This window comes from Tiliqua scincoides, chromosome 13 (assembly GCF_035046505.1).
Source record: "Tiliqua scincoides isolate rTilSci1 chromosome 13, rTilSci1.hap2, whole genome shotgun sequence".
Lineage (NCBI taxonomy): Eukaryota > Metazoa > Chordata > Lepidosauria > Squamata > Scincidae > Tiliqua > Tiliqua scincoides.
Genome location: NC_089833.1, coordinates 4,017,532 through 4,031,588, shown reverse-complemented (window position 1 = coordinate 4,031,588; position 14,057 = coordinate 4,017,532). Strand labels below are relative to the sequence as shown.

Here is a 14,057-nt window from a genome sequence, read left to right as displayed (position 1 = left end):
ATTGCCACACAGAAATCAGTTTGAATTTTTAAAACTGGATCTGTGGAAAAGAGTTCCATATGCATCTCGGTTATTTTTTTTTTTGGTTCAAAGAGATGCTGAAAGGCTGGACATATTAAAGGAGGCAGGGTTTTTCCCCTAGAGAATTTTGTGACAGATGCATCATAGTCAATGTTTTGTATACAATTATTTATTTTAAATAAATTATTATTTATTTATTGCTATTGTCCTAAGTCAGACCGGTTTGGAATCAAGCAGTAAGTACAGTAGAATCTGTTTGAACAGTCATAGTTTGAAGGACAAAGTGGTGCACATGAGAAATGCCTCTGTCCTATCTTTGCAAAACCAGAAATCCATCACCTGCCTCTGGCATGTCATCATTGTCTCTGATAAAGAAAGCTATGAATGCTGAAAGGACTAGCATAAGACAGGGTTTCCTGTGGGTCAGGTCCCACTGGTGGGTTGCGAGCCCATGCCAGGTAGGTTGCGAGCTGCTCTCTCCAACCTGCTCTCACCTCCATTTGGCTCCAAATGGGAGTCGTTCCAGAGATGTGTGGCAGAGGCCTCTTCTGGATTGCAGCGATTGATGCTATAGACCTATGTGGGCCTCAGAATTACCAGCAGCAGCCTCTGAAAGCGACATCCAGTTTTCGGAAGGCAACTTCTGGTTTGCCTCCGAAAACTGGAAGTCGCTTTCAGAGGTGTCTGCAAGCCTGTGCCCTTAGAGGCCTGTAAAGTGGGTTGCTTGTGCAGTGTGACCCAGAAGAGGCTTCTGGGGTCTCTCCTGGCACCACCAGGAGCATTGAGTTGGATGAGGTGGGTCACAAACCTCAGGTGTATACTTACTTTGTATTTCCAAGCATACAGTCATACAGGTGGAATACGGGGGTGGAAGAAGCTTCTCAAATCTCTCTTCTTGGGCATTCTTGAGAAGAAAGAGTCTGGCCAGGCACTTGTCCAAAACAAGCAGTAGCTTTTGAGGCCATTTCTGCCCAACGTTGCATATGTGCAACAGGGATCAAATGTGTACACCTGTGCAGGGCCTAGGAGAGGGGGGTAAAGGGGGTAATTTGTGCCCGGGCCCAGGGTCAGAAAGGGGGCCCAGGAGTCAAAGGAGGGGGCCTAGAAATTTCCTTGGGTCTTACATTTTCCAATTCACTCAGACTCACTGCCCACATGGGATGCTGGGAGTATTACGGTGGGCACGTGGCAGTGACTACTGCTATGAGCCAGGCCCAGGAATGCATATATTCCTTAAAAAGTCACATCTGGGGGAAAACCGATCTTCTACAGTAGGTCTTTGGCTTGTGAATCTGCTAACCATGAAGGAATATATAGGAGCTCAGTGACACAGCTGTAGGACTGCAGCTACTGCGGACGTCGGTTTTGGTGTACACAGGACACGTTTTTCATTCTACTGTGAGCCTAAGTACTAATCTCCTGCATTGATTTTCTATATTTGAAAGATATTAGAGAAACTTAGGAGTGTGTTTGGTTTTCCATATTACTGTATCTAACTGCCAACACTGGGTAGGCAGGTAGACCTGAGCTCTGCATTGGGAAGACTGGTAGACCTGGGCTCCAAAGACTATTCTGGCTGTTGCCACTTTCCCCCTGCCTGTTTTGCCCCCATTCTGCCCAGCCCCATCAACCCCCACCACTCTGTTCCATCCTCTCCTTCTTTGGGAAGGGGCCCAAAAGAAACTTTGTACCCCCTGATAAAATTCGTCTCAGAGGCCCTGCACCTGTGGGCTGGGCAGAAATGGGGTAATAAGGGAAGTGCTGGAGCTCAGGTGAATGTGGGAAGTTTACCCTTTCACCTGCTGGATGCCCTTCCCTTAATCCCAAATCCAAATCCCAAATCCAAATCCCTGTGGTTATTGGGTGGTCCAGGAAATTCACCCTGCACCTCTGCAGAGGTTCTCTGTTTATAGCATAATTTTAGGTTGTCAGTCTTTTGGGGTAGAGACCTGCCTTATTGTTCTGTAAAATGCTAGACCACTGCTAGACTCTGAAGTCCAAAGTAGGCTCTGGATCTGAGACCTACTGAGATGGAGTATCCTAGCACAGAGCTAGCACAGGGTAACCTTGAGAGAAGCCCTTTTGAGGTTCAACACTTTGATCCAACCAAAGGTAATTTGTGGAACTGTTTGAAATCAGCATGTTTTTAAATTTAAAAGGTCAAATTACACATTACATTAAACATTGTTTTTAATGTTAAAATAGCAGCTGGATCAACTCTATGTGGCATGAGGGAGGGGGTTTAACCCTCAACCTCTGCCATGGTCTCTATTTGTGTTGCTTGACTGCTTTTTGCATGGAAAATATCTGTGGGAACCTATCTGGATTGAGACAGAAGCAGGGGGTTGCATGGTTATAAGATTGTAGTCACCCTATCTGTTCCCTTATTTATTTATTTTTTTTATAGAATTTCATAAATCGGAAATTGGAGGAGAAAGAGGAAGCCGTCAACAAACTGCACAAGGATGGAGATATGTTGTTGGCTGAAAATCACCCTGGGAGGATCCCTATTGAGGTGAGTGCCTTGAGACGTGTGCGGTCTAGGGGAAGCTCAACCCCTGAAGAGAAGTAACTTCTCTTGACTGTATCTTAAAATGGGCTCTGTTGGACCTTGCAGGACATTGTCAGGCCAGATGAACTGAGGTGGTTACATTAGGTAGTGCATTTGATGCTCAGGTCTGCCACTCTTCTCTCTTCTCCTCCCACTTCCTCTGCTGCACTGTTCCCTCTTTCTTGTTGAGTGCAGAGTACAGGAGGAGGAATTGCAGTTGGATGGGTAATGGGAGCCACGTTTAGCATGTCCTGGTTCCTGGTGCCTGAAACCAGGAACTCTTGAGCCATCTTAGACATCCTCTGAAGCCTAGCAAGCCTTAGTCTGCTCTCTTGTCTTGCTTGCAGGCCCACATTGAGGCAGTCCATGCTGACTGGAAGGAGTATCTCAACTTGCTCATCTGTGAGGAGAGTCACCTCAAATTCATGGAGGATTATCACCAGGTACGTTGAAACGAAGACCGTGTGTTACGGCAGCAAATGTCACAAATATCACACCAGCAGGCTGGATATGGGCAGGCAGTTTAGGAGTCTGACGTGATGGAAATCCTTAATTTTTTTGGCTTATTTTTCACCTGTTTTGGACCTTTCTAGTATCTCTGAGACTTTTCTGATGTCTCGGCATTCTGAAGGGGCTGCTGGGTTGTATAGAGACAGCAGCCATGTTTACCCTATTGTGGTGGTGGTGGAACTTCTCCCCAGCTAACTGGTAGACAAAAGCCCTGACTTTGGACCACCTTAGTGCAGCATCTCTTCACTCGAGGACTCTTCGCTCACAACAGGAGAGGAAACTGAACGTTTTCCACATGCGCTGCCTCTGACGCATCCTCGGCATCACCTGGCAGGACAAAGTTCCAAACAACACAGTCCTGGAACGAGCTGGAATCCCTAGCATGTATGCACTGCTGAAACAGACGCCTGCATTGGCTCGGTCATGTCGTGAGAATGGATGATGGGCGGATCCCAAAGGATCTTCTCTGTGGAGAACTCGTGCAGGGAAAGCATCCTACAGGTAGACCACAGCTGCGATCCAAGGACATCTGCAAGAGGGATCTGAAGGCCTTAGGAGTGGACCTCAACGGGTGGGAAACCCTGGCCTCTGAGCGGCTCGCTTGGAGGCAGGCTGTGCAGCATGGCCTTTCCCAGTTTGAAGAGACACTTTGCCAACAGTCTGAGGCTAAGAGGCAAAGAAGGAAGGCCCATAGCCAGGGAGACAGACCAGGGACAGACTGCACTTGCTCCCGGTGTGGAAGGGATCGTCACTCCCGAATCGGCCTTTTCAGCCACACTAGACGCTGTTCCAGAACCACCATTCAGAGCGCGATACCAGAGTCTTTCGAGACTGAAGGTTGCCAACAACAACGAGTGCAGCATGAAGTCCACATGATTCCCAGGAGTGGGACTCAGGTTACCATTTCAGTACCCAGTCACAGGAGTGAAATGAATGGCCATGGATAATCAACAGTGGGGTCATGCACCCTCCCTTCACGCATTTGACCAGGTTTGACAACAGTGGCATCAGATGCTACACAGGGGCTGGCTTGTCTGCCCACCTGCCAAAGAACGGGCACAAGCACCAAGAAGAACCTGAGGATTCTTCTCAAAAAAAGAATCTCAAAAATATTTTTACCAAGTGAATTGACTGTTCTTATCATTACATACCTTGTAAACCCCTTTCCAGTTGCACTGACATTTTGGAAGCCATCTCCTTGCACAGCTAGGCAGATTGCATGCATTGATTGGAGGGGAAAGCAGGGAGGTGGCTTTTCTTGTTGTCATGAGCCACTTTACCAGAAAATGTATCTAATGGAAGCTTGCCATTGAGCAAGCAGGGGCCCAGGTCAGATGCTGTTGGCTGTTCACATGGGAAACAGACAAAAGAACTTGTGGGAACGCTCTCTCACTGGACCTGTTTGCTTTTTTGCCCTTTTCTGAACCTACTGGCTTGTCTGGTGCTACTGATCCAGCCCCCCTGGGGGGGGGCAGTGCAGAAAGGCAGGGTCCCTCCAGAGGGGTTCCCCAGTCTGTGCTCATCTTTTCCTTCATGGCACACTGTGTGTACACACAATGTGCTGTACGCAATTTACTTGGAAAATTGCCTACTTGTTAGCAAAGGAGCCCTTTTGGGTCATCCTTCCCTCTCGCTGTCTTCAGCTTTTCAGATCTGGTGCTGACCTGCAACTGTGGGACCACTTAATATTTTATTGTTTTTAACCCGTACATGTGCATGTTCCTGCTTATATCCTGAAGGTGACCACATAAGCATGACGATAGACATCCTGCACCTTTAACAGTTGCATGGAACAGGGAACGTTGGGACTGAATTTTTTCATATGCAGCAGGTGGCATCTGATGGAATACAGAAGAACTGGAAAAGGACTCTTCTTCCTTTCCTGTGCAAAGCCCATTCTGCCCCTCTGAAACAGCTCCTTGCTGTGTCTCTGCCCCCAACCCCCTCCCCAAAAAAATTACAGAAGTCTCCCACCAAGTCTTCTGTCAATATTGCACTGTCAATGTACGTGGTGCTTTACATAAAATGAGAAGTCAGTCCCTGCCCCAAGATACATACAATCTTGTTGGCACAAGAGAGACAACAGAGGAAGGGAAGGAAAATAGCGGCAGGGGAAAACGGGTACACAGAAAATATGACTTGCTGATCCCTCAGGGGAGAAGATTCCATACAACTTTTTTTCATTTACGTGTAGTTACAGAATGAGAACTAGGATGCCTTGGCAAAGGTGGGTTTTAAGAAGGGTTTTGAAGAAAGTGAGCAAGGAAGCACTGTGCAAGTGTTCTAGAAGGCACCTCCAAGCATCAGGGGCAACAGGATTACAGTGATGTTGATATAAGGGTGGATCCACGGGGGGGGGGGGGCGTGGTTGCGTGGCCCCACCAAACTGTCTGCCAGCAGATAAGAGCGCCTGCCAGGCTGGGGAACAAAATTGGGTGTGAGGGGAACGCCCACTGGGTGGGCGCACCAAGACTGGCTGGAATGGGAGCCCAGGTCTACCCAGCTGGTGGACCAGATGTGTGGAGCATTTCCCCCGGGGGCCGGTGTCAGCTCCCCCGCAACGTGACACCCCTCTTACCTTGCTTGTTTCTTATCTTTGCTCACAGTTCCAAAAAGATGCTAAGGACGCACAGGAACTCCTCCGGAAAGTGGACACAGACCTGGACCACAAATATAGCCCTGATTTCAAAGACCGATACCAGATTGAGTCTTTGCTGCGGGAGCTGGAGGCAAGTAGTTCAGGAGCTGTCAGGGGGAAGACTCTGTGGGACTTGACTGACTTTTCAGCAAGAAAAAAAGTGCACATGTTTTCGGGGATCAGCTTATTTGCTCAGGGTTGACACTGGGTAGGGAGCTGTACCTGCCCAATTTTGCCAAGGCATCTGTGCTCGTATCTTGATCCTCGCTTCCCTTGTGCTCCAACATCTTTCTCTTACTCCTTGGCCAGGACCAGGAGAAGGCCTTAGACAAGTATGATGACGTGGTGAAGTCTCTGCAGAAGCGCAGCCAGCAGGTGCTCCCCCTGAAGTATCGTCGGGAGACCCCCTTGAAACCCATCCCAGTGGAGGCTCTTTGTGATTACGACAATGAAAAGGTAAGAAGTTCTGTTTTCCCCTCTGCTTGATTGCAGGAGCAACAGGGAAATGTCTCACAGTTGCGTGTTACTGTGGAAGGGGGCTGTGCCCTGGTGAGGGGCCTGGAGCAGGCGGGTTCCTTGGAGGGGGATATCTGTGACCAGGCATTCAGCAAATGATGGCAGGAGACAGCCTCGTTGCAGAGGTGACAGCAATGCTTTCCCCAGCAAGCCCCTACTACTTGCAAGCACAAAGAGGGAAGCTGGGTGACTACTCATGAGCAAGAGGAGGGAACCAGGATGTGGGTGTGGCTTGGAACCTGCTGGGAAAAGACTGAGGACCCAATCCTATCCAATTTTCCAGGGCCGGTGCAGTGGTGCCAATGGGGCATGTGCTGCATCCTTTGGTGGGGAGGCAGTCACAGAGGCCTCCTCAAGGCAAGGGAGCATTTGTTCCCTTACCTCCAGGCTGAATTGTGGCTGTACTAGTGCAGGAAAATTGGACAGGATTGGGCCCTGAGTCTGCAGCCCTTGCAAGCTAAGCATGCAAGAAACAAAGGACTTGTATTATTATTATTATTTATAGAATTTATGTGCCGCCTTTCTGCCCCAATAAAGGGCACTCAGGGCGGCTCACAGATAAAACCATAGTAAAAACATATATATGTATACATATGTATGTATCAATTCCTTTCCTTCTGTCTGAGGACACATGCAGCTGCCATGGAAACCAGACAGCAGCACAAGAACCTGCCAGTTATCCAAAATTCCACCTCTGTTCTTGTGGATGTGGGGATGAAATTTGGCAGGGAGCATGCCCAGAGAAGTTGACCTATGAAGCCCTGTGTCTGTACACCTCAGGGACCTTTCCCTCCTTGGGAGATGCAAGGGAGAGGGGATCGCATGCATGTTTCCACTGAATTCTTTCTGCCCCAGTGCCAGGTAAACCGTGAAGCCAGATACACACTGCACAACAACAGCGGCGATACCTGGGAGGTGACCAACAGCGCGGGAAATGTGATCAATGCTCCCGGTGTCTGCTTCATGATTCCCCCTACAGATCCTGAATCAGTCGCCTTTGCTGACAAGTAAGTCCTGCCCTCGCCGGCGTTGCCTTCGCACCAGCCCAAAGCAAACAGGGTTGATTGCCCCTGTGGAGTTCCCACGAGGGCCTGCCTTCTTTCTGTTCTGTTCACGCTTTCTTTTCCGACACAGGGATATAGTCTGCCCTGCTCTTTGCTTAACTGGCTCCGTCTTGTCTTGTACTATAGCATTGCTGGTCTGTATCAGAGCGTGAAGCAGAAAACGGCTGGAACCAGGAACCTGCTGCAGCAGCGATACGATGGGCTGAAGGCAGACAGCATTGGAGGTGGGCGTCTCATGTGTTTCCTGAGGGAAGGGCGGACTGGAATTAAGGTCCCCCCAGTGTTGGGAAAGATGCTCCTCCTTGGAGAACCACTGCCAGTCAGTGGTCGACAGTGTTGGGCTGGATGGACCCCTGGTCTGAGCCACTGATAAGGCAGATTTATGTCTCCACCTGCCTTTCTGTTTTGCTGCATCCAGCTGCAAGGAAGGGCAAACATCAAAATGGCCTTCACAGGTATAATGGTTGGTAACCTTCAGTCTCGAAAGACTATGGTATAAGCCTACAGCACCTGGTATTCCCCGGAGGTCTCCCACCCAAGTGCTAACCAGGCCTGACCCTGCTTAGCTTCCGAGATCAGACAAGATCAGGCATGTGCAGGATAATACTGGCTTGCAGTTTGCAGATTTTCCAACACAGTCCATCTGGATTTTGCTACCCGATGTCTTTGCTTTTCATATATATTCCTCTCTGAGAGAGAAATGCAGAACCAGAATCAACCCTTTAAAAAAAACTCTACAGTGTTGTAGATTCATGCATTATAAAGACAAGAGATTTGGTTCTCCTTGGTTGTCATTTCAGTATCCTTCAGTGGGTTTATTATTTAGTCTGCCTGGTGTTTTATTTTGTGTGTGTGTGTGTGGTTCAGCTGTGTCCGTCTGCTCCTGGAGCTAAGTTCAGGGTTGGCAAGTGGCAGCCCCTATGCAAAACCTATGAACTTGGATACGAACGTAAGAAGTTGCCTTCAGCAGAGTCAGATCCCTGGTTCAACCAGACAGCAGCGGACTGGTAGCAGGCACAGGCTCCACGATGTCAGATGGGAGTCTTTTGCAGCCATGCCTGGAGATGCCAGGGATTGAACGTGGCACCTGCTGCTTTCAAAACAAGAACTCTGCCACTGAATTACAGCTCCCTCCTCCCTGGACAAGAACCCCAGAGGCAAGAGGATGAACACTACCTGTGGCAGTCTGACTTGTTAGCAGGCCCTTTTTGGAAAGGCGGGGGCCAGGGTCCCCTTGTTCCAACCCAGCTACTTGTCAGGCAGGGATTCAAACAAACTTTCCCCCATCTGCTCTCTCACCCTCAGATGCAGCATCCGTACAAGGGCGCCAACTGCTGGCTGGGCTGGAAAAAGTGAACAGTGAGCTTGATAAGCAGGAGAAGGCCATCACTGCCAACCTGCGCCCTCCTCTGGAGCAAAGCCGGGCAGTACAAGACAGTGCGGAGCGCTTTAACGATCTCAAGGTAAATGGCAGCTTAGGAGGAAGAAGGAAGCCCTGAAAGCCAGGCCTCTGACCTGACCACTGAAGTCCTTCACAGTTTCTCACATTCAGGTGCGATTGACGTATGCATCAGAAAGAGCTCAAAGAATGAACTGTACCACTTTCTTTTCAAATTCTGGGAGTGAGATGATGAAGAGGAGCAGGGGAAATGGGGCTGGAGCATAGGGGTGAGGGAGGCAGCACTGAGCACTCCATCTCAGGCACTGGGATGTCTTTGGCAAGTCCTGCTGTCAGAACTGTCACCGCGGAATTGCATGAGGACCCAGAACAGGACAGTGGATGCTCAAACAAAGATGCAGGAAAGCAACAGACAGAAGAGTCAGGAGGGAAGCTGGAGGAGCTGTAGATAAGGAGACTAGAGTTGTAGCTTTCAGGCTGGCCAGTAGAAAAATCTAGATGACTAGGGAGCCACACAAGCAAGTCCGAGGCCTGATGAAGCATTTGTGGTCAGGAAAGACCAATGGGCTGCTTTGAGGGGGTATAGGACAATATGGGCCCCATCTGCCTTGCACTCTATACTCTCAGGTGGTTTACTGCAAGCTCCAGCAACATGCAGATCAAGAGGACCCTGGCTCAAGTCTCGGCCTGGTCCTGACACAGACCCTTGGGGGATGTTGTTGCAATTGCCACTCACCCGCTCTGTCTCTCTTTACAGAACATCACCAGTGAGCTCCAGCGCATTGAGCCCGAGAAGGTCCGCAGGATCCAGGAGTGTGAAGCCTTCGTAGAGTCGGTGCCCGACACAGGCAGTGCCACGTTAGTAAAAAGCAAGGCGGAGGAAACCAACAACAAATACAACTACGTTGTCCAGTTGCTCAGCGCCGCTCAGGAAAAGTAGGTGTCTGTGTGGCTTCTCTGACCTGCTTTGGAAAATGGACCATAAACATTGGTCTAAAACTTATTAGGAGTTGTTCTGATCAGAGTCCTGAAGGCAGTTTGGTGTACCTGCTTGAGCTCTTTCCTCTGCATGCATCTCCTTACGAAACATCTGCACTTTGCTTGTGGGCCAGTCTTGTCCCCCAGGGAGGGCCTGCAGCGTGGCAATAATGCATCTGCATGTGAAAGTTTCCAGGCTCAATCACCAGCATCTCCAGTTCAAGGTTCAGATAGCAGGCAGTGGGTAAGACCCTTCTTTGCCTGCAACTCTAGACTGCTGGTTGCTAGTCAGAGTTGACACTACTGGGATAAATGGACCAGTGCTTTGAGTTGGTACAAACATACCTTCTTATAGTCATGTGACCTTTGGGGGCTCAGCCTAGTCTCCTCTCCTCTAGAACTAGAAAGTTGCCCTTAAAAAATAGCAACAAACCGTGAAACTGAAGATGGAGGATTCTGCACCCGATACTGCATGCTGTGTGTTCCTGTGGTATTGGAGCATGGACCGGGTCAGTGGCATAGCTAGAGGGGGTGCAAAGCACTAAGTTTTGCAGGGAGCCTCACTGCTGTGAGCAAGCAGCCCTCCCCCTTGGAGCCATTCCAGGCATAGGGCTCTGTTTTGCTCCCCCCCCCATAGCTCTGAAGGGGAAGGGCTGCTTGTACGGTGTGGCGAGGCTCCCTGCAAAACTTAGTGCTTTGAACCCCATCTAGCTATGCCACTGGGCAGGGTGGCTACAACGCCTTCTCCTTGGCAGGACTGTGCAAATGTGTGTGCGTTAGCAGAGGTTTGGAATGGGGTTCTTCTGTCTGCTTTCCTAGAGTTGATGTAGCCAATCACCTTGAGAGGAACCTGCAGCAAGGGAGAGATCTGCTGTCCGGCTATGAAAACAAGCTGGCCATCGAGGACACTCTTCCAGAGGACATACATGCCTTGGACCACAAGAGAGAAGAGCTGCAGGTGGGAAGTTTTTTCCAACACAGAGAGATGCCCACACTTGTATGGAAAGTTCAGAAAATCCCCACTAGGGTCCCGATGCTGCACACATGCATCCAAACCCCTCCCCCCAGGGACAGGGATAGCTTTCTAGTATCTAAAGACAAGGATGAGCTTGGATACACAAAAGATTATTTCCTAACCTGTTTGTGTGAGCAGAAGGCATGTCTGTTCATGTGAGGGGGTTTTCCGACCTCCCTTAGCAGCCCCGCTGCCTGCCTGCTTCCTACATTGCTCCACAGGGCCCCCCCCCATCCTTAGAAGTTCAGTTTTGGGCATTGCAGGAGGTTGCCGTAGGGAGGACGGGGTGGGGAAGTTCCTGCACTGGAATTTCCCAGTGCACTCCCTTGCGTTAGGATTATGACCCAATCTGTCCAGGGACTGTATTGCATCAGACTCGAGGTGGGAAGAAGGTCACATGACTGCTTCCATATAGATACAGTTCCCTGCACTTAGAAAACCAGCATATCAGGGAAAGAGGAGTATATAGAGTGTTACAGCCTCCTGCCCTTTTTCTACAGGAAGTGAGAAGTTCCAGAAACCGCAGCACAGCCTAGGTTCAGGCTTCCTTTGGAGGAAAGAGCACTGGAGGCTTCAGGCCTCTTTGTACTATTTTCTTTATCAGTATATATACAGGTTTGAGCATGCGATGGAGTTGGGGAGCACACCCTGGCAAGGATGCTCCCTTGCAAGCTCCCAGCTCCTTGTTTTAGCTTCCATTGCAGTCCCTACCAGATCTCATGCTGGCTGCTGGCCACCGACTCTTATGGGGAAAAGAAACTTGGGGACATGGGTGCAACATGCAGGCTGGCCCAGCCTCCACCAACACCGAACCTGGTGGCATAAGGGGTCCCACACAGAGAGCACATGGAGACGTTTTGCCTGCCTCCACCTTGGGTCACGGAGGCCCTCCCTCCACCTGCACAGAGCCATTGTCTGGTGGCCATTTGGCTCAGAGCAGCCCTCTTCTTTCCTACTCAGGTGCTGGGTTCTGAGCTGAAGGCCCAGCAGCCCTTGCTGATCGAGGCAGAGCAGGGTCTGCAGCAGGCCAAGAAGTGCTCCAGCACCCTGGCCAACCAGTTCCAGGAGCACTGCCCAGACATCGAGCGCCAGGAAGCCGAGCTCCATCGGCTCAACCAACGTTTCAGCAGCCTCAACAAGCAGATTGAACACAGGTCAGGAGCAGGACCCCGTTGGCTGGGGGTGGTCAGCCAGGATAAGCAAAGGGACCTGGGGTGTGGTCTGCGGCCCATGATACAGCCACCTTGCTGAAGCTGAGCAGGTCTGGCTGGGGGAGACTGTGTGGAAACTCCACACACGCCCCCTGGAGTTCCATGTGGCAGAAAGGCAGGATATGAATGTAGTAAGGCAAAAATTGACAATAGAAGACCAAACGTGGAGCATCCTAAGCTCTTCCTATGCTGGCCAGTAAGGACAAAATTGGGTGAAACTGGAAATGGCTCAACACTCTGTACCTCCTGGGGATTTCTGAGCATGCTTAGTCCATATCAGACTGTTTTGGGTCCCCACCTTTTTAAAGTTATCTACTTTGCTGTACCCAGGGAGCTCCCCACATTTGTAGAGGCTATTGCCTTGTTTATTAGTGTCACACACAGATAGATGCTCACTTTCCTGAGTTCTCTGATAGTATATAGATAAAGAAATCATCACTCTTTCTCAAAGCCAATTCCCAAGGCTCAATTCTTAACTTTCAAAGGCTAAAACCCCCAGGGGATGGGATTTTTTGGCCTCACCCCAACGCTGCCCCCCTTACTTTCTCTCACATAAGTGAAATTTCACCACTCACTCCTATGGGGGCAAAGAAAAATGCTGCACTTGGGGATAAACATTGGAATGGGGTCAGAACCTCCCCACCACCCCTGAGAATGCCAGGATACCAGCAGTTAGGACTACAGGGAAGGGGAGGGGCATCGAACCTCATGCAACAAACTCACTAGCCAAAGGCAAATTAAAAAACAAAAAATCCTGTTGCAAGTCAAACAGCCAGCTTTGCTCACCAGCCAACTAGCAAAACAATGGCTCGCTATTAACCATCAATTAATAAAAGAATCCCTCATTCCTGATCTGTTATCAGTTTCTTTAAACATCTCTCAGTCACTGTAATGGTCTATATTTAGCTGTTGGATCCTTCTCAAATGCTGAGAAAATATCATTAGGCATTCCATGACAGGAAATGTATTGAGAGCAATTAAGTCTACTCTTTCCTTGCTATCAATAAATGAGGGTTTGTAGCAATTCTACCCAAAACATGTGTGTCTGTGTGCTCTGGAAGAAACATGCGAGCCTGCAGTGTTTGGTAGGGTTAATGGAATTTTTGTGCAGTCTCTGCCCAAGGTAAGGAGGTCTTGTGCATTTTCCTTTCACAGAACCCAGGTGCTCCAGAAAGCAAAATCCTCCTATTCCAACTACCGCCGTGGCTACGACAACCTGAGCCAGTTCTTTAGCACTGTGCCCAACTATGAACCTCAAGAAACAGACAGCATCACTCAAGTGGAAAACAAGCTGAGGAACCAAAGGGTAATGCCTCTGCCCTTGCCTCAGGTCCAGGCCCTGCATGAAGTCCTAATGGGAATTTGGGGCCACGCTTGGTGGTGGAGCCAGCGCTTTATCATACACAAGGGCCCATTTTCAGGCCCTGGCCTCTCCAGGCAGTAGAGGTCTCTCAGGTAGAGCTGGGTGAGCTGGGCCCTGCTACCTTGGATGTGCTTGGAAACAGAGCTTGTGCTCTGTCTACCCCCAGAATGGGCAATAACTAGCTCCTTATCTGAGCTCAGAAAAAGAATGCCTGGCTACATTGAGGGAGAGTTTTGCTTTGGCAGATGACTATATTGAAGAGCTGCTCCTGAAAACTGAGGCTAGTAGGGAAGAGATCATTCCCTGGGGTGTGTCCTTATCCCCAAGGGACAAGTATCTCTGTTGCCACTTAAGAGGGTTGTTTTTGTAGAACTCTGCTTGGGAAAGAGGGGGGAACAGTCCTTCCCCAGTGACCCTGAGAGTAACAAGTCCCCTTATAGGGGAAAGGCTTTTTCCTCCACCCTCTTGCCCCATTTTCTCAGAGGCAGCATTAAAGAAACAAAAGCAGCCCCCTGGAAGAGAGAAGGAAATTGCTCTTGGGGTGATTTGGCAAGGGTCATATTCTGATCTCTTACCCTCTGCAGAATGTGGTTGTAGAGCTGAGCTGGAAAGCTGGCAGGGCTGCATTCAGTTCCCTCAGTGCTTTGTGGTGGTCCTCCCTCCAAGGGCACAAAATTCTGGTACCCCACAAGCCTCTGCAGCACTTGGAGCATGTTTTCGTTTTGTGCTCAGAGATGTGCAAGAAATGTAAGAGTGACCTGGAAGACCATGCAAGCACCCTCATTCTTGGC

The 14,057-nt window shown here is 49.7% G+C and overlaps 1 protein-coding gene across 1 annotated transcript in view; it reads left to right on the top strand.

Moving 5' to 3' along the window:
• PPL (periplakin) overlaps nt 1-14,057 on the top strand; it is a 62,233-nt gene that overhangs the window by 39,382 nt on the left and 8,794 nt on the right. Inside the window, exons 8-18 of the mRNA XM_066609463.1 lie at nt 2,429-2,536; nt 2,920-3,015; nt 5,689-5,811; nt 6,030-6,176; nt 7,092-7,243; nt 7,427-7,524; nt 8,606-8,763; nt 9,457-9,635; nt 10,497-10,635; nt 11,653-11,846; nt 13,059-13,209. Coding sequence (XP_066465560.1) covers nt 2,429-2,536; nt 2,920-3,015; nt 5,689-5,811; nt 6,030-6,176; nt 7,092-7,243; nt 7,427-7,524; nt 8,606-8,763; nt 9,457-9,635; nt 10,497-10,635; nt 11,653-11,846; nt 13,059-13,209 — 1,545 coding nt within the window. The remainder of the gene's footprint in view (nt 1-2,428; nt 2,537-2,919; nt 3,016-5,688; nt 5,812-6,029; nt 6,177-7,091; nt 7,244-7,426; nt 7,525-8,605; nt 8,764-9,456; nt 9,636-10,496; nt 10,636-11,652; nt 11,847-13,058; nt 13,210-14,057) is intronic.